The following is a 19412-nucleotide window of genomic DNA, read 5'->3' as shown; positions in this document are numbered from 1 at the left end:
ACTGTTTGCCTGAGTTCGTTATTTGCTTAGTTGGATTGGTTTACGATATGAGACTGCTTTTGGGACTGCTGCTTGATCTTTTTTGTTTGGAGGATCCCCAACTGCATGCTACTAAGTATACGTAGCAATAAACGCTGCAGAGGAAACACTCCTAGAAGACAAGGAACAAAGAGTGCGCAGAGGGGATAAATAGATTAATGCGGCGATTCCCGTAGACACTTACTTTTGATAATTGATAAAGGTCTCTCATTTAGTAAGGACATTTGATTTGAGACTTCTATTTGGCGAACTACCTGCTCTGGCGGATTGGACGGTCTAGACTGGTCATTGTATAGTGTGCACTGTGTACTGATTTGTGTTTTGATTTGTGTTTTGATTTGTGTTCTGTGCTTTGTGTACTGATTACCCCCTTTCCTTCCGCCCCCCCCACACATTACTTGAATTGCGCTTTTTTCTTTTTTTACTGTGTTCCTTCCCCTTACAGTTTTTTTTATTTACAGGGACGCTCACTCCCCCCGCCCGGTTTTTTTTTATCTAAACGGTAAACCCCATATTGCCAAGCTCCCCCCTCTCATTAATAGAACCCACCGATTTCCTGAATATGTGCATAGGTAGATTGACAACTAGATGAGATTTGGACACTTGGCTATTGGGTACTTAACGCCACGTTATTGGTTATTGGTTACTGGTTATTTAACGCCCCATTAAGCCCCTAATTGGGGAGAGAGAAAGGGGATAAGATTGGAAAAAGGTAGAGATCTCCCTGAAGGACTGAGAGAGATTGAAGACCTCTTTGAAGGACTGGGAGAAACTGGAGAACCCTGACGTAGCTGGGAAAAGATACCCAACGCAGTTGGAATCTTCAATTGGGATAACTACCTTAATTGGAGAACTGAACTACTCACTCCACTTGGATAAGACTGTGATATACTACAACCACCCTGATCCCCCCCATCGTCGACCTAATTAAAGGAATTTGTGGTCTAAATGGAAAAGAGGATAGATACAATAACTTAGACACAAAGGAGGGGGAAGTGGACTGGGGGAGACCACCTACTGTGGCCAGAGAAACCCCCCAGAAAGGATTTACGGGCTTTAGAGTGAGAACAAATAGAGTGTGAGCCCTTAAAGGGAGAGAACCACCTCAAAAACCACAGCGGTTAATTAAGATTAAAATGCAGGGGAAGAACGGGAGGAGGGGAGGAGGGACTCCAGGTGAAAGGAAAGGATCAAGACAGGAAGAAATCAAAGATTTGGATTTTTTGTGGTCAAAAATCAAGGAGGAATTTAAACAGAACGAAAACCATATAGAAAATAAACTAGAGGAATTACAAGAGAGGATAGATAGGAGAATAGAGGATGCAATAGGGGAACTTGCGAATAAAGTCCAAGAGTTAACAGTCAAAACTAAGACATTTGAGGAAACTAACAAAAAAATCCAAAAAGACATGAGAGAACAGAAAAGGGAGACGGAAAAAGTGAAGGAGGAAATGCGAGAACTGAATAAGACACAGGAACAGATATGGGACAGTATTGCAATGACGGAAATGCGACAAAGACAAATGCATTTAAAATTTAGAGGTATAGAGGAGGAAACAAATGAGAACATCAGGGAGAGAATAACCAAGGAATTAGCCAAGTGGTTAGAGATGAAGGAGGAGGAGGTCGCATACACGATAGACAACGCCTATAGAATTAAAATAAAAACATACCAGAACAGGGCTAAGAAACCCCTCGGGGATTGCTTAGTAATATTCAACTCAATAGGAATGAGGAACTTGATACTTAAAACTAGTTATCACAAAAAATTAATAATAGGCGCTAGACCAATAATTGTCCTTAAAGAGATCCCAGTTAGACTATTACGTAGGAGGGAGGGATATAGACACATAACAGGGGTTTTGAGAAGGAACAATATTCAATTTAGGTGGGAATTTCCCGAAGGAATTGCCTTCTTTTTTAAGGACAAGAAGTTTAAACTGACCAACCCATTAGAGGTAGAAAAGTTCCTAAGAAGGTACGAGAGAGAGCTGGGCAAAAAGGAGGATAGAATAAAAGATAGAAGGGATATGGGAGGTGAGAGAGCTGAAGAGGGGGGAGGAACAGGGCGGCGAGGGGGGGAGGGAGAGGGAGATGGAGGGGTGGAGGAGGAGGAAGGTGAGGCGGAGGAGGAGGAGAACACCGAAGAAGAGGAAGAAGTAAGGAACTGAAAGTTAGAAATAAACCTGATATTTAATTTTAGCAATGTCTTTAACTTTTCTAACGTGGAATGTTAATGGTCTAAATGAAAAGTCAAAAAGGAATAAAATAGAGAAAGTTTTGAAAAATAAAAAATGTGATGTGGTTTGCTGCCAAGAGACGCATGTTGCGAAAAAACATAAACACATATTGGTTAATAAAAAATTAGGAACGGAATTTATAAACTCAGATGTGAACAAAAAGAGAGGGTTGGTAATCTATGTGAAAGAGGTATTGGAACCCAAATTAATCTGCAAAGATGAGGAAGGGAGGATCTTGGGAGTACAGATTACACACCAAGGGAAAAGAATTAACGTAGTAACAGTTTACGCCCCCAACACAAACAAAACAGAGTTTTTTAGGAAATTGGAAAAAGTGCTATTAGAACTGGAAAACCACAATTTAATTGTATTAGGTGACCTGAATGGAGTCCCGGAACCCGAGATAGATAGAAGTGAAAAAAGAAGGAAAGGGAATCAGGGTAAACTCCCCAAAACCTTTGATGACCTCCAAGAAAACTTAGATTTGATTGATATTTGGAGGTTTAAAAACCCCACAGGAAAGCAGTTTACATATTTTTCAGGAGTTCACCAAAGCTGGGGAAGAATAGACCAGATTTGGGTCTCCAGAGAGCTTTCGACAAGGTCGCTGAAATGTGAAATAGAGCCCAGAACACTCTCGGACCATAATCCAATCTATCTGGAAATAAAGTGTAAGCCTTCAGGACCTTATAGATGGAGAATGAACGACTACTTGCTGGAACAGGAGGAGACTATCGCTAAGGCAAAGAATATCTTGAAAGAGTATTTTGACCAAAATCTAAATAAAGAAACTAAAATTGATGTGGTCTGGGATGCGAGTAAAGCAGTGCTCAGAGGTTTCCTGATCCAACAGAATAAATACAGAAAAAACTTAAGAGAGGCAAAGAAAGAGGAAATAGTCAAACAATTAAAGGAAATAGAGATAAAATTAACAAAAAACCCTGGAGACGAGAAGACCAAAAAACTCGGTAAATTACTACAAACTCAATATTCAACATTGTTAAATTATGAAATAGAATGGGGAATGAGAATGATGAAACAAAAATACTTTGAGTCTGCAAACAAAACAGGTAAGCTATTAGCATGGCAATTGAGAAAAAGGAAAAAGCAAAGAGTAATCAATAAAATTAAATTGGAAGATCAAATATCAGAAGACCCAAATGAGATAAAGGAGAAATTCCTCCAATACTACGAAACTCTGTATAAAAAGAGGGAAGATGAAGATATAAATGAGATCGGAAGATATTTAGAAAGGAGTGGAGGGGAACAACTAACAGAAGAAGAAAAGGCACTTCTAAATGAACCAATAACGGTGGAAGAAGTCAGGGATGCAATTAAGAAAATGAAACCGGGGAAGGCCCCAGGCCCAGATGGCCTGTCTCAAAAATATTATAAAACCTTAGAGGAACATCTGGCCCCGGTATTGTGTAATGTAATTAATAACATCCTACAAGGGGGGGAAATTCCTGATTCCTGGAGAGAGGCATATATTACGGTAATACCGAAAGCAGACTCAGATATACTTGAGATAAAAAACTATAGACCAATATCACTGCTTAATAATGACTATAAGATTTTCGCAGGAATAATGGCAAGTAGGCTAAAGAAATATTTGAACAGAGCGATCCACAAAGACCAAGCCGGATTCCTGCCTGGCAGACAGATAAAAGATAACGTAAGGCATATAGTCAACATAATTGAATATTTGGAATTCAGGAATGAGATCCCCGCTGCCCTAATTTTCATAGATGCCGAGAAGGCTTTTGATAACGTATCCTGGCACTTCCTTATAAAATGTATGGAGAACGTAGGAATAAGAGGACCATTTCTGGAAGGCATAAGGTCGATTTACTCAACTCAAAGAGCGAAATTAATAGTTAATAGTAACCTGACAAACTCATTCATGATCACCAAAGGCACAAGACAAGGGTGCCCTTTATCACCCCTGTTATTCATTATGGTCTTGGAAGTTATACTAAATAAAATAAGAGGAACGCCGGAAATAAGAGGGATCAAAATAGGTACAAAAGAATATAAGGTAAAAGCTTATGCCGACGACCTAGTAGTCTCAATAGAAGATCCCATAAAAGGGATAAACACAGTTATTGAGGTAATGGAGGCGTTTGGTAGGGTATCCGGGTTCAAACTAAATAAAACTAAAACAAAGGTCCTGATAAAAAACCTAGACGAACAACTAAAAAATAAAATAGAGCTGCAATCTGGGATAAAAGTATCGAAAAAGGTTAAATATCTGGGTATTTGGATTACCCCGAAAAATATAAACTTGGTGGAGGATAACTATAATAAAACTTGGAGAGAATGCAAAAGGGACCTAGACAGCTGGAGTAGATTACAACTCTCATGGGAAGGGAGAATGGCCGCCATTAAAATGAATATCTTGCCGAGAATGATATTCCTATTCCAAAACATTCCAGTAATTAGGGGCACAACCATGTTTAAAGACTGGCAGAAGACCTTGTCCAGATTTATCTGGCAAGGTAAAAGGGCCAGAATTAAGTATAAGCTGCTCACTGATAGAAGAGAGAGAGGCGGTTTCGCAGTACCGAACCTGCAATTATACTATGAGGCTTCATGCCTCTGCTGGATCAAGGAATGGATAACGTTAGATAATACCGACTTATTGGATTTAGAGGGATTCGATGCTAGGTTCGGGTGGCATGCGTATTTATGGCAGGAGAAAGGGAGAGTCCACAAAGGTTTTTCCAACCATATCATAAGAGGTGCGCTGCTGGAGGTGTGGAACAGATGTAAAAGCTTAGTAGAAAAGGACACCCCATGGTGGCTGTCACCTATTGACATCCTAGTAACTAAAAAACTAAACATGGAAGGTAAAAGGTGGACCTACGCCGATCTCCTGAGAAGAACAGACAAAGGTTGGGAAGTCAGACCTTACGAGGAATTAAAGGATAAACTAGTGGGGTGGATGCAGTATCACCAAATTAATGCTGTTTGGAGGGAACATAAAAAAATCGGAATGAGTAAGAACAAATCCAAGTTCCAGCTAGAAATAATAGAGGGAAAGTCTAAACTGTTAACGAAAATGTATAACCAGTTATTAGATTGGGACACAATGGATGAGGAAATCAAAGAAGTTATGGTTAAGTGGGCCATAGACCTAGGACACCCCATAGAATATGAAAGGTGGACAAAATTGTGGAATAAAGATATGAAATTTTCAGCTTGTGTCAGACTCCGGGAAAACATGGAAAAGATGATGTACCGGTGGTACATCACGCCAACGAAATTAGCTAAAATGTATAAAGCCGGGGATAAGACTTGCTGGAAATGTAAGAGGAAGGAGGGAGACTTCTTTCATATGTGGTGGTCCTGCGAAGAAGTTAAAAGGTTCTGGGGGCTGGTTTATGATGAGTTAAAAAAGATCCTAAAGTATACCTTTCCCAAAAAACCCGAGGCATTCCTTTTAGGAATGGTGGGGGAAGAAATTAGAAGAGACGACCAAACTCTCTTTCAATATGCAACAGTATCCGCAAGGACATTGTTAGCAAAGAATTGGAGAATAGCTAATGTTCCAACTATTAGCGAATGGCAAACTAAATTAATTGAATACATGGATATAGCAATGATGACACAGAAGATCAGGCAACAGAAGAATACCAAATTTATTAATGATTGGAATAAATTTCTCTCATACATGGAATTGACCTTGGGAAATGACAAAACTACAGTAGGTATAATATAAAAATCGCGAGGTGAGAACAATGATTAGATGAAGACACTGCTGAATGTATTATTGAATTATTGCTCGCTTGAGGTGGTGGGAAGTCAATAATGTTACAGATTTGTATAGTGCTTGAATGTATAGCCAGTAAGGAACTTAATGTTGTTTCTGTACATTTTGTTTTCTTTTTGGTTTTTTTTGTGTTTAATGATGTATATATGTTTTTTAATTTCTGAAATATAATAAAGGTGATTTTAAAAATAAAAAAAAAAAAAAAAAAAAAAAAAGAGGATTGGCTAGAAATGTGATGGTAATATATATAAAAATGTTTCAGACTGCTTTAAGAGATTTGCTTTGAACTGGTGTGCTGGAGCTGGAGGTGAGGCTCAGTCAGGGGTGTGAAACCTTTTTCAACCCAAGGATTTCATTCCTTTGGGTGGGTGGAGGAACACATGGCAGTGGTGGATGGGGCCAGGGGCAAACATGCATGGAGCGACAGTGTGATGCTTAGCCTGTAGGCTACCTTCTACCCACACAGAAGTCAGAGGTACCTACACCATCCTCTCTAACCTCACGAGTGGGAAGAATTGTCATATGTGATTCAAGGACATGTTGCCAGCCAGACAAAAAGGCTCAAGTAAGGCACAGAGCAGAACTGATGTGGGTTGGGGGGGGGGTCTGGGAAGAAGGGGTGTGGCCTGGGCAGGAGGTAGTGTTAGAGTCCCCAGGGTCAGATTGAGAGACTGGGGGAGAGGAGGTACTTTTGGCCACTGGGCCTGAGGTCTCCCACCCCTGAGATAAAAGCAACTGATTACTTACTCCTTTCATGAGTGCAAACACACACACACACACACACACACACACACGCGCGCACACACACAGAGAATAAGAATAAAATTAAACCATAATGCATCACAGCCTGGAAGGACCAAAAGGGCAAAGATACAACTCAAAAGGGATAATAAGTATTAATTCATACACATATCCCCTTTACAAATATTTATTTTAAAAAATAAAAGTATGATTTAGGGTGGAACTAGATCAGTTTCCTCCAAGTCCATGTATGTTCTTATTTCTTGTCATAGGTAAATGGTGTTCAGCTCCATGGAAAATCCCGCCGTGAGGCAGTTTCTTTTCTTAAGGAAGTGCCTCCTCCATTTACCCTGGTTAGTTGCCGGCGCCTGTTTGATGATGGGACAGAATCCTTTGTGGACGAGCCCACAGCCATTATTGCTTGCTCTCCAGAACCAAAGGTAAAGCAATAACATTTTGAAACATGAAAAGAAAAGGTGAAGGGGGTGCCAACAGATGTACCTTGACTTTTGGAAGATAATGGGTTGGATCCAGATGTGGCCCCATTGTATTCAGCGGGATTTAAATTAGTCATGAATGTACGGTCTAGTAACTCTCCTTGCCCAAGTGGTAACAGCTGAGGTAGTTGCAGTTGAACAATGTAGTGGTCTAAAATTGTAACTACTTCTTATTGGCCCTCTAGGCTCAACTAGGAACTAGGTACTTTTCAGAATACAGTCGTACCTCGGTTTTCGAATGCCTTGATACTCAGACGTTTTGGCTCCCAAACGCCACAAACCCAGAAGTGAGTGTTCTGGTTTGCAAATGTTTTTTGGAAGCTGAACATCCGACATGGCTTCCGCTGCTTCTGATTGAGTGCAAGAAGCTCCTTTGGTTGGTCAGAAGCCGCACTTTGGTTTTTGAACCGTTTTGGAAGTCGAACGGACTCCCGGAACGGATTAAGTTTGACAACCAAGGTATGACTGTATAGAAGTGTTCTCAAGACAGGACAGGGATTGACAAATCAATAGTAGGAATGGAAGAAAGATGATGTGGGAGAGAAAGGAAATGGAGGTATTGTTGAAGCACTATAAATTCATCAAGGAGAATATTAGGTCTACCAAAACAGTCTAGACTTGAGATAGTGGTTGAAGGGTTCTAGATTTCCACTCTAAATCCATTCTATCCTGGTTTTTAAATTCTTGTGACTTCCCTTTCCTGCAAAAGCCCTGTTAATTGTAGTGTTTTGTAAGCAGAAGGGAAACCAAACACTGGTGTCAGGATCCAAAGTGTAAATGACTGGTGGTTTTTTAAAGTTCCATTTAGGTGACAGTGGCAGCCCCACTCAAAAAGTGAGGAGACCCTTTAGAAGAGCATTTCAGGAAGCCCAGGAGCTACTACTAGAAGAGAGAGCAAGCACAGAAGCATTTTGCCACTTCCACACAGGCTTTGCTGGATCACAGCCTGCAATTCCAAACATTCCACCAGGGGAGTCATATATCTTCTGTGCATAGTGCAGAAAACGATGGTCACAGCCTCTCTTCTTTTTTGCCTTTTCTCGGTGAACAATGAATCTGATCAGAATCTGAAATTCAGGCTTCACTGCCTTGAGTTTTATGAAGCTGAGTGTGTGCTTTTGAACCAAAGCTACAACAGTACTTTAACAAATGCATCTTCCCTGAGAGATATTTCATGTTTGTGACTTTACTACTTTCACTGTAATTGGAAACTCCTAGTGGCTTTATCTAGGCAGGTAGCTGGAAACATCATTGTACTAATGATACAAGGTATGTAAATCAATGGGCCGACATGCTGACGGTGTACATCCCGTTCATCATTCTTCAGTTTAATAAGGGAGCAAAAGCTTTGAATTATACCTAGTCTCAGCTTCCCCATTAGCTGATTACTTCCATCTTGTGAACAAAGGATCTGATGCAAACTGGAAGAATACAGTTTGAGTTTAAATTTTTTTTCAGAAGTACAGACTTTGTCTTTCAGTGTAATAAAGTAAACTTTTGCTTCTGGCTCCATGGCTCCATAATGATGTATCTTCTTGATGTACCAGTGTCCTGCTTTGGATAGCTTAGTGATTAAGTTAAATGTTCCATTTAACTGGCAGTGCAGTGCCAATATACTTCTACGAGTTTATCAGTGGCCACTCAGATCTTTTAAAACAATGGTTTTACACTGATATCAGGGCATTGTATAAATTCATTTGTCTCTGAGTAATACCACAGAATATGCTTTCTGAATCTTACCTTGTTCTTATTATGTGAACATCCCTGAGATGCTGTGATGAAGGGCAGTGTATAAATTTAATTAATAATAATAATTGTGTTACGTCTAAGTCAGGGATTGTAGTTTGTTTCGGTTCTAATAAATCACAGATAATGAGCTAAGAACAAACCTTGGCTACAGATCGCAGTTTATCTGGAGCAAAGCCAAAAATGATCCCTGGCTCAAATGTAGCACTAAGCTAGGGATTGTGGTTTATTTCTTTGCAGTATGAGTGGGGAGGAGCAAAACAGGCACAATTAATTCATGCATGGTTACTGTCATGCTTTTTGGCTTACCAAGCCTCCTTGGTGAGGTCTTCCTTTTTTGACCCTGTACATGTTAAGTCTACCTTCACATATAGGACCTCTTTCAGATTTTCAGTATAAGGAGTCATAACATTGCCTTTCAGAATCTCCAGCTAGAAGTGCCCTTGTTTTTCCACTGAAAGCCTTGTGGGATCATGCAACTGAATATTTCATGGCCTTGTTCCTTTATGCTTTTGCCCCTACTATTTAAAACTATGAATTCTGGATCGTTCAAAGCACTTTACGGATAGTAATCCTTGCAACAAACCTATAGAGTAGTCCATCATCATTACCCCCATATGGAAGATGGCATGCAAGATACAGTGGCCACTTACAGGGTTCCTGGCAAAGTTAAGTGTTGACCCAGGAGCCTCCAAGATCACAGGCCATACTCTTAGCTACATTTACATACCAGGCTTATTTTATTTTTTGTTTTCCTCTCTGTGCCCTTTTACTTTTATGCATCTAATGCGACCATTGAAGGTTAGCGACCTTAGCTTAAGTGAACTGAGCCAATATCTAGTTTCACAGAATGATTTAAATTCTAGTCCAGGCACCCTCTTCAGCTTGCATATGATGGATAAATTTATCAACAGGGGGAAAAAAGCTTGATATCTTATTTCTCAGGTGAAACCAGGGGAGGAAGAAGAAGAGGAAGAGGTGGAGCTAGAACTTTGGTCTTCCGAAGTCAATGTCATTGAACTTGTAAAAGACACTAAGATGGGCTTAGGATTCAGCATTTTGGACTACCAGGTATGCTGTGCATCCGTGATGATTAATTGCCTTCGATCCTTATTGCATTTACGGTTGTGCCTTAGTATTCCCTGTACGTTTTGTTGACATGATCTTTGCATATTAGCAAAGAGCTGAGTTGGTTCTTTTGCAGTTTTTGTTTTTAGTCTCAAAAACTTTCTGTGTAGATACATGAGCTGTTTTTAAATAGCTAATAAAAACTACTATCCATTGTTATGGAGTGGTGTAGTGAAATAATAATAGGAAGAAGCAGAAGAAGAAGAAGAAGCAGCCATCATTTAATAAACAACAATAATAATCTCTAAGAAGCATGCTTTGGCTTCTATCTCTAGTTCAGAAGTGTGCAGTATGCGCTTCCTCTTGCCTACTGCCTAATCTTACATGGTCCACAACATTCCCTCCCACTGATCAGCTGAGCTGAGCACTGGGGGAAAATGGGTGATGCTCTAAATGAACATCAACTTTTCTCTGCAGTCCTGCTTCCTTTTCTCCTACCTCTCTCAGTTGTTCCCTTCCGCTGTTAATGAGCCTGACTGGATTACTTCATACAATTTATAGCTCAATCTGAAAAATTGCTTTATTCACAATTAAAAGGCAGGGGTGTCTTTATCTAAGTAGTTTTTTCCCCAGTATTGTTTAGGGACATCAGGCCTCAGAAAGAACCCCTTGCTTGAAACTTTGGAGAGCTGTTGCAAATCATGATATACACTGGGCTAGACAGGCCAATGGCTTGTGCAAGGTAACTTTGTATGGTCATTGCAAAGCAGGGTATTATATTAGCTTCAAAAATTGCTATTATTGCTGCTGTATGAGTACTATTACATAGTTCAATAGCAAACTCAAAAGTTTTGAACTGGATTATTTATTTCCTGTTCCAAGGAATATTGTGTTAATTTTTTAATGGAAAGAATAACAAGCCAAAGGAAAGCTTTGTGTTATTTAGGAGAAAATAGTGAGGACAATAATAGAATTTCAGAACTGGAAATGGTGACATCAAATTTGAACATCATAGTGAAACAGTCCCCTTTTTAGAAATCTGTAACAAAGAATGTTCTGGTAATTACAGAAAGCTTGTGCACAATCTCCATAAAAGCTCAATTTTGTCAGCGTAAAATGAAAGTTGTTGCATTTTGAAAATAGTTGAAACTAAAATTTGTCTGAGCAAAGTTTACCAGGAATAGAAAATAGTGTACGCTGCTGATGTCATCAATATGATATTTTTAAAGGCTCCAACTAAGGAATGTAGTTAACTGTTTGCCATAACACACTGCGTATATGAGTGCTGTCTAAATGCTTTTGTTTAATAAGACAAATATGTCAAAGGATATAGAAATCTATAATACTTTTACAAAATAAGACACAAACTGGGGACGGATTCAAGACAAATACTTGAGACGTGCTTGTGAAAAGTTTTTTTCCCCTTGACATATTTTATGTTTCAGAGGGGGTCCCAAATGTTTACAGTATATCTACCTACTATCCTTTGCAGAGGGCAATAATATGCAGACTTGCTTTTATATTTTTGTATGATCAGAATTAATGGAGGCTTTAATAACAGTTTTTATTTACTTACCGATGCAAATACATTGGCAAGGAATAGGATGCAGCTAAATTTGAATTATTTGAAATGGGCTGTAAGCCATTTAATTTTAGATCTTCCATCATTTTAAGATATTGGTTTATAAAGTGCAGTGTGTCCTTGCTGAGCTACTAAGCTTTTTATGGTGCATATCTATTAATGAGGTATATTCAGTCACAGTAACTCTTTTGATAGGCCATGGGGGAGGGGGGCAAATTAATATATGCAACTAGAATTGGCCCTTCTATAATAGACTGGAGTGACCGTGGAAAACTAAATTATTGCCTTAGCCCAGGAATGGCTAACCTGTGGCCCTGTAGTTGTTGTTGGACTATAACTCCCATCATCACTCACCACTAGCTATGGTTGCTGGGACTGATAGGAGCTGAGAGTCCAATATTTTGAAGGATCACATGTTTTCCATCTCTGACCTAGCCCATGCTTACCTGACCTCTGTAGTATTTTGCACTTGCTTCTCCACTTCCATCAATCTGTAAGCCAGCCTTCACCAACACAATGTTCTGGAATATAAAACAGGGGCTGATGGGAGTTGTAGTCCAAAGCATTGAGAGGACATCTAATAGGCAAAGGCTCTCTAAGCACTAACCTACCCTATGATACCACCTTGGGTGTATATATTGGATAATGCACATAATAGCTTCTCTCAAAAAATTACAGGCACTGCTTTTCTCTCTCCTTCTCAGCCATATTCTTACAAATGCTTTTTAATGTATTTTTTATTAACCTCTTCTCTTTCTTCTTCCCCCCGGTCTGTAACCAAGGTTGCTTCCACACAAGGGCCCTTTGGTGCTGCTGAGGCACTGCCGTTTTTGCAATCAGCTGGAAATCTTGGTAGCAGTAGACCATAGATGCTTCTTGGAAATTGGAATGATTGGAGGGTAGGGATTTCCCTGAGTCAGGGCTCTGAAAAAAATGTTTCTTTTCCAGCTTCCAGGGACTATTGGAGGAGATGCTATATGAATGCAGTCACAGTGATTCTCATGACTGCATAGCTGGGGTGGGGGTGGGGGAACAAGACTAATGGCTAATCAGTGAAAACAAAATGAAACTACTGGGGGGAAATTATTCAGTGTTAGACACTTTTCCTGGTATATCCTTGCAGCCATATCCTTGCTGTAGATGTTTATGTTACCTCCAGATTAGATGTTGTAATTGCTCTATGTGGAGCCACATTTGAAATTCAGCAGCATAGGTTTTGACTGGTATTAGCTGCTATAAGCATGTTTAATGTTACAAGCTACTCAGCTGATTACTAGTCTCAATTCAAGATGGCGGTTAGCTACTTAAAGTTCTGAGCATCCACATTTGGGGTAATTCAGGGAGCAGTTCTGTTATGAATAGCCCATGTTTTCAAGAGGGTACTCAAGGGTACACAGTACTGGCACCTCTTTTTTGTTGTTGTTAAAAAGTGTGACACTTCCTGTAACAACTTCATTGTTAGTACCGACACCTATTTTTCTATTAAAAAAGCAATCTTTGACCACCCAATGAGATCCTATGATAAATGTATTTGCCTTCAGATACCAGATTGATATCTGCTAGGAGCAGGGCTGCCCACAGAATATCAACTTGTTTTCCATGCAAGCTAGCTCTATTGCAACATTTAGATATTGAGTTGATGTTGCTGATTGGTCAGGAATTTGAAGTCTGAAGGGCTATGAAGTATTATATTCTGCTTCTGTTTTCAGCAGCGCTTTTATTTTTGGTGGTTTTAGTATTGCTATGGTTGTTTAATAGAAAAACATGGCAAAACATAAAATGTTTAATTTATTTATGTTACACTGTAGCCGTTGGCCCTTTGGGCACTCCTTGTAAGCTGTAACTTGGCTGGCTCGTTCTGACTTTTCTGCACAACTGCAGACATGCACTCAGCCAAAGACTGTTTTGTCTGTACGCTGTGGTGTTTGTGTGAACTGGGCCATCATATCAGACAAAGTTAGACAGAAGGAAGGGTGGCTACAGAGAAACTGCCCAAATGGAAAGGGTGGACCATATGTTTTGCCTCTAAAGCTTACTGGAAAAAATATCTGCTCTTTCCAGCAGCATTTGCAATATATCATTATATATTAAAGTGAGTAAATGGCATCCGTTGTGACATTTGTATGGCCGATAACTTAATTTAAAAGTTTTATACTGTGTGAGATAATTAATGAGCTCTAATATCTCTTTGCTGTAATTACATAATAAATCACACACAGTAAAACTCACTTTTGCAAAGCAGGACAGAGGTTTATTACTGGGAGAACAAAGGCCATATCTGAGGCTTTCTGTATTTCTGGAATTCTTAGCCGTTCCTCACTCGTCTGCCTTTTCCAGTATTCTGCTCTTAACTGTGAGCAATACCAGATGAGCTTTTGGAAGGCGAAGGGAATCCCAAAATGGGTGGTTTGGGAATAATTTGCCTGTAGGCTTTAGTTTTATAGGGATGTCAGAAAGAATCTGCAGTTGTTTTTTCCCCATTTTGCATAAACATTTGAAACGTTCTTTAGAGTGTAATTTTAGTTGCTGGACAGTTGGCTGTCCAGCATGTTATGTGCACGACCTCCAAAGCTTCACACAGGGGAAAATGAGGACTTGTCTGCAATGTGCCTAGTCCTGTGGCAAGGATTGTTTTACGGAAGGCTCTTTGCTCTCCGGCATTATTCATTTGCTTAGCAAATTTATTGGGGTGGGGATAAAGTCAAGAGCACGATAGTGGTTCTTTTGGCAAAAGAAATAATGGTAAATATAGGATACTATCAATTCAAAATACAGTGATACCTCTGGTTACGTACTTAATTCGTTCCTGAGGTCTGTTCTGAACCTGAAACCGTCCTTAACCTGAGGTACCACTTTAGCTAATGGGGCCTCCTGCTGCCGCCGCACGATTTCTGTTCTCATCCTGAGGTAAAGTTCTTAACCCGAGGTACTACTTCCGGGTTAGCGGAGTCTGCAACCCAAAGTGTTTGTAACCCGAGGTACCACTGTTTACTGTATACCTTGACATCAGCAATGTGTGAAGTGTCAAGCTATGTACTGCATGATACCTTAGGGCTTCATGCTTGTGCCGTTACTGACATGTGCACCCATCTGGGGATGCAACCAGCTACCCACTAAAGGGTTTCACTTCTAGAGATAAGGATGGTATCATTTCATACTGTGTTTTAAAAAGAAAAAAAGAAACAAAACAAAAGGCATCCCTTGAGGGAGGATGATGTACCAGGGGCAGGGATTAAAAAACAGGGCATGTTCCTGATAAATAAGGGGTGGTTGGAGGAGATGTGTATGTGCTCTCCTTTGTATTGGATCATTTTTTTCAGCGAACTCCCTTTCTATATCAGTACTCTGGGTCCTTTATGACTTTTATACAGGAAAGAAGGTTGCTTTGGCATAATTCTGGATTCATCGCTGTCATGGAGGCATGGGTGATCTCCATGCCATGGAATGTTTTCTACCTGCTTAGGCTGGTGACCCAACTCTGCCTCTGTGTGGGTGAAAATACCTTGCCAGAGACTGGGAGGTCTCTGATGAATGGGTGGCAAAGACAGGGGTGGTGGTGGAGGCTGACCCAGGAGAAGGGGCCAATGGTTTATGAGGTTTAGTGCCACCTGTGTGGCAGGAGCCAGGGTGGGAGGAAAAGGAAATGTCCAAGCAGTGTGAGGGAGGGAAGGGGGTGCAGGACATGTCAGAAGCAGCGGTATGCGGTCAGTGAACTAGGACTAGACTAGTCCCCAAAATGTTCCCCTGGCACATCCTTCCAAAAGCCTGGGAAGCTTCTGCCCTGCTTGGGGGGGAGGTGCAATGGTTTTGGGAAAATGACCTTGCAGGCTAAATTTGAGCCCATGCTGTGCCTAATTAGGCATGTAGCCCTATGCCTGGATTGCAGTACTTTCAATGGGAACAGTTTTAACATTTTAGAGCTTGCGATTTGCTTTTAGCTGATGGTTTCTTCACTGTTTATTTATGTTGACTGATGTATTTTAAAAGTTTTATGTTGTTTCTTTGGCATGTTTTTGTCTATATAACATAAATTGCTTTGGATGCATTATTTGTGTTAGGTGACCTATAAATTTTAATTTAATCTACTGAACCAATAGGCCAGTTGATAACTCAGGATTTTTGTGGTGTTGCAAGATGCAGCACAAACCTACATCTGCTGGTTCCCCCATGCCTGGTAATTAAATGTGGGATGGTGTTAAATCTAATATTCTGGCCAAATTCTAGGTTGAGTAATATTCTCTGGCTCCCTTATTTTTTCTCTCCACCATTCTGTTTGGATGAGTAGCTCACCTCCTAACTAACTTTTATGTAGTGTTGCTGGCGAATTCATAGATGACTTCATTTTACTTGATCTGTAGACTTAAAGTTATTTTTCATATGAAGTTCATAAAGGGCTTTGGACAGAAGGTGCTGTAGAAATGGATGCTATTTGCCAACAGTATGCAAGTGTTTTGCTTATTAGTAATCTTGGTAAAAATCAATTATTTACCATACATTCCACAAAATGGAGTCTATGAAAGAAAACAAGTCTCTAATGAACAAACCTAAAAAATTAGAAGTTTGGAAATCAGATATGATCCAGACTGGAGTTTCAATCTCTGGTCAAGAATAAGATTATAGAACTGGAAAGATAAATGAGCTTTTTTATAAATATACTTTGACCGCACAAATGTGATATGTAGTGCTCTTACTGTGTGTATGGTTTGGCAAGTTTTCACTTAGTTTCCAGCCTAAAATTCTAACGATTTCCCCTAGTCTACAATTTTAACAGCTTCACATTTGTTTTTATTCAATTTCTGTCCGATCAGATATGTTAAAGGCACTATCCTTAATGTATGGAAAACTAAGCTCTGTGGAAAATGCATTTAGCTGTAGGATTAATGGTAAAGCCAGGTATATTATCAAATCATTCAACATAATACAACACCAATCAATAATACTTGAAACATTGCTGGGCTTGTTTCTATCACTAAACTAAAGATGGTGGGGATTGAACCTGGAACTTTTCTGCATGCAAAATTATTAATAGGCTGATTTATGTTTCTTAATGCTCTTTGGTAAGATCCTCTATTGCTTGCTCTGCCCAAGTTCCAGCTTTAAATCTTTTTGTTAACCACACAGTTCTCTAACAACTTTGCCCTTATGTAATTAGGATGCGGGTGGCACTGTGGTTTAAACCACTGCGCCGCTTGGGCTTGCCAGTCGGAAGGTCGGTGGTTCGAATCCCCATAATGGGGTGAGCTCCCGTTGCTCAGACCCAGCTCCTGCCAACCTAGCAGTTCGAAAGCACGCAGTGCAAGTAGATAAATAGGTACCACTCCTGCGGGAAGGTAAACGGCGTTTCCTTGCACTGCCTTGGCTTTGCCAGATGCAGCTTAGTCATGCTGGCCACATGACCTGGAAAAACTGTCAGCGGAAGCGGACAAACGCCAGCTCCCTCGGCCTGTAAAGCGAGATGAGCACCACAACCCCAGAGTCGTTCACGACTGGACTTAACTGTCACGGGTACCTTTACCTTTACCTAATTAAAGAAGGCTGATCGCCGAAGAATTGATGCTTTTGAATTATGGTGCTGGAGGAGACTCTTGAGAGTCCCATGGACTGCAAGAAGATCAAACCTATCCATTCTTAAGGAAATCAGCCCTGAGTGCTCACTGGAAGGACAGATTGTGAAGCTGAGGCTCCAATACTCTGGCCACCTCGTGAGAAGAGAAGACTCCCTGGAAAAGACCCTGATGTTGGGAAAGATTGAGGGCACAAGGAGAAGGGGACGACAGAGGACGAGATGGTTGGATAGTGTTCTCGAAGCTACCAGCATGGGTTTGACCAAACTGCGGGAGGCAGTGGAAGACAGGAGTGCCTGGTGTGCTCTGGTCCATGGGGTCACGAAGAGTTGGACACGACTAAACAACTAAACAACAACAACAACAACAACAACAATTATTAGCATAAGGAGCAGAGGTGCCATTAAAGCATGGAAGCCAGTCTCGTTCACACCATACATTTAAAACCACCATTTTAACAGTCATGGCTTCCCCCAAAGAATCCTGGGAATTCTAATTAGTTAAGGGTCCTGGCTTCACAATCCCCAGCACCCTTAACAAGGTACAATTCCCAGGTTTCTCCAGGACTTTTAAAGTTGTGTAATAGAGCTTTAAAAGTATGGTGTTAACCTTCATCCTTTTTCAGCGGTTGATTTGTTGCTTCCATATTTTTTTTTTATCTGCTCACTGTTTGTGGGGCAAATTCAAAGTCATTCTGTCCTGTCTATTTGCACTTGTTGCTACTAGATGCATATCAAGGATGCAATGTTCTTGGGATCTCAGGCTGGTTCTACCAGTTTGGTAACTTGGGCAGTATCTTCTCTTTCCTAGGCTTCCTCAAGTGTATAATATCGAAAAGGATATAAAACTCAGAGCCAAGGTTTGACTACTAACTAACAGATCAGTAGCTGAAACAAGTGTTCTTCTTTCCCTTGTTAACGCTCCAGGTTTTATAGTGTCTGCTGCTGGCTTTAGGTTTGCAATGTCAAAAATCTCATCCACTGGTTTTAGATTTGTATAAAATTCTACAAGGACAGCTGGCCTGAGATTTTTCAGGTCTGCAGGGGGGGAGGGGCAGAAAAATGCCCAGAAAGGATATGGAATATCACTAAAGGAAGTTTTGGCCTGAAGGGAGCACACAGCTTGGATGGAGGAAAGGCGCAGGTGGTTTTAGAAAAGCCTGTTTGAAAGGATGGCTGGAAGATATTCAGGAATTGATTCTAGACGGAAGAAATGGATTGAGTGGAAAGCGATTTTATTCTTGAGGCATGAAAATAGCCCTGATGTAGCTTGAGTAAACTGGCTTTTGATCAGGGTGGCCGATGAATGTTGGATCAAATCCACTTCATGAATCTCATGTTCCAACTTGGTTTAGTCATGCCTATCCTGGCAAATACCCCAGGTACTTTTTCATCCACCTTTCAGAAACAATCCAGCAAATATGTGAGGGCTGTTTTAATCATTACATGCCCTCTGTAGAGAGGGCAGCAACATCCAGGTGCCCATTGGGCCTGGTGGGGCAGAGGGCATGTCACCAAATGGTAGGCAGAACCAGGGAATAGGTAAAGCTGGAACAAAATGGTTCCACAAACCCATTCCACGTTTGGCAGAGTGGTAGGATTTGGAGAGAAGTAACTTCCCAAAGAAACTATGTACTGTATAGGCTGCGGTCATATACAGGCATCTCTTCACTTGTGCATGATTGTGTATATAATTAAATAGTTTAATTCATACCTGTAAATGGAATGAGAGAGCTGGAGAGAGGCTGAAGAGATAGCCTGAAGAGGACTTCAGTGAGGGCAGAGAAGAGACTAGAGGCACAGCAGGGCTTTTTCTTTAGGCCCCTCAGCCTCCCCACCTGGTAGCGCAGCAGCAGCAGCACTCCTGCCGGCCACAGAGTTTCAATTCCAGTTGTGGATATTTTTAGTACAGTATTATTATTATTTTGGAGAGTAGTATTTTGGAGAGGGAGTGGCAGAGGTCATTTAAAGGGTGTTAAGAGGGTGTTCCCCACTTATGCGCATCACGCACCGGAACGTAACACCCACATAAGTGGGGAGTTGCTTATACATGCTTACATAAGAGTAAGCCCCAAGGAACTCAATTGAACCTACTTCTGAATAGTCCTGCAGAGAATTGTTCTGTATAGCCCATGAATACCTCACTTTCTCAGGTTGAAAAGAA

The 19412-nt window shown here is 40.6% G+C and overlaps 1 protein-coding gene across 23 annotated transcripts in view; it reads left to right on the top strand.

Moving 5' to 3' along the window:
- The window catches only part of PATJ (PATJ crumbs cell polarity complex component), a 157515-nt gene that overhangs the window by 25536 nt on the left and 112567 nt on the right, over positions 1-19412 (top strand). For 16 of the 23 annotated variants that reach the window (XM_083621228.1, XM_083621239.1, XM_083621247.1 and 13 more), the window contains 2 exons: positions 7065-7232; positions 9981-10106. In XM_083621228.1, coding sequence (XP_083477354.1) covers positions 7065-7232; positions 9981-10106 — 294 coding nt within the window. The remainder of the gene's footprint in view (positions 1-7064; positions 7233-9980; positions 10107-19412) is intronic. The other 7 variants (XM_083621242.1, XM_083621232.1, XM_083621233.1 and 4 more) reach the window with 1 other exon arrangement.

This window comes from Podarcis filfolensis, assembly GCF_964270895.1.
Source record: "Podarcis filfolensis genome assembly, chromosome: 6".
Taxonomy (NCBI): domain Eukaryota; kingdom Metazoa; phylum Chordata; class Lepidosauria; order Squamata; family Lacertidae; genus Podarcis; species Podarcis filfolensis.
The sequence above is the reverse complement of the archived record's forward strand: the minus strand, read 5'-3'. Positions and strand labels throughout refer to the sequence as shown.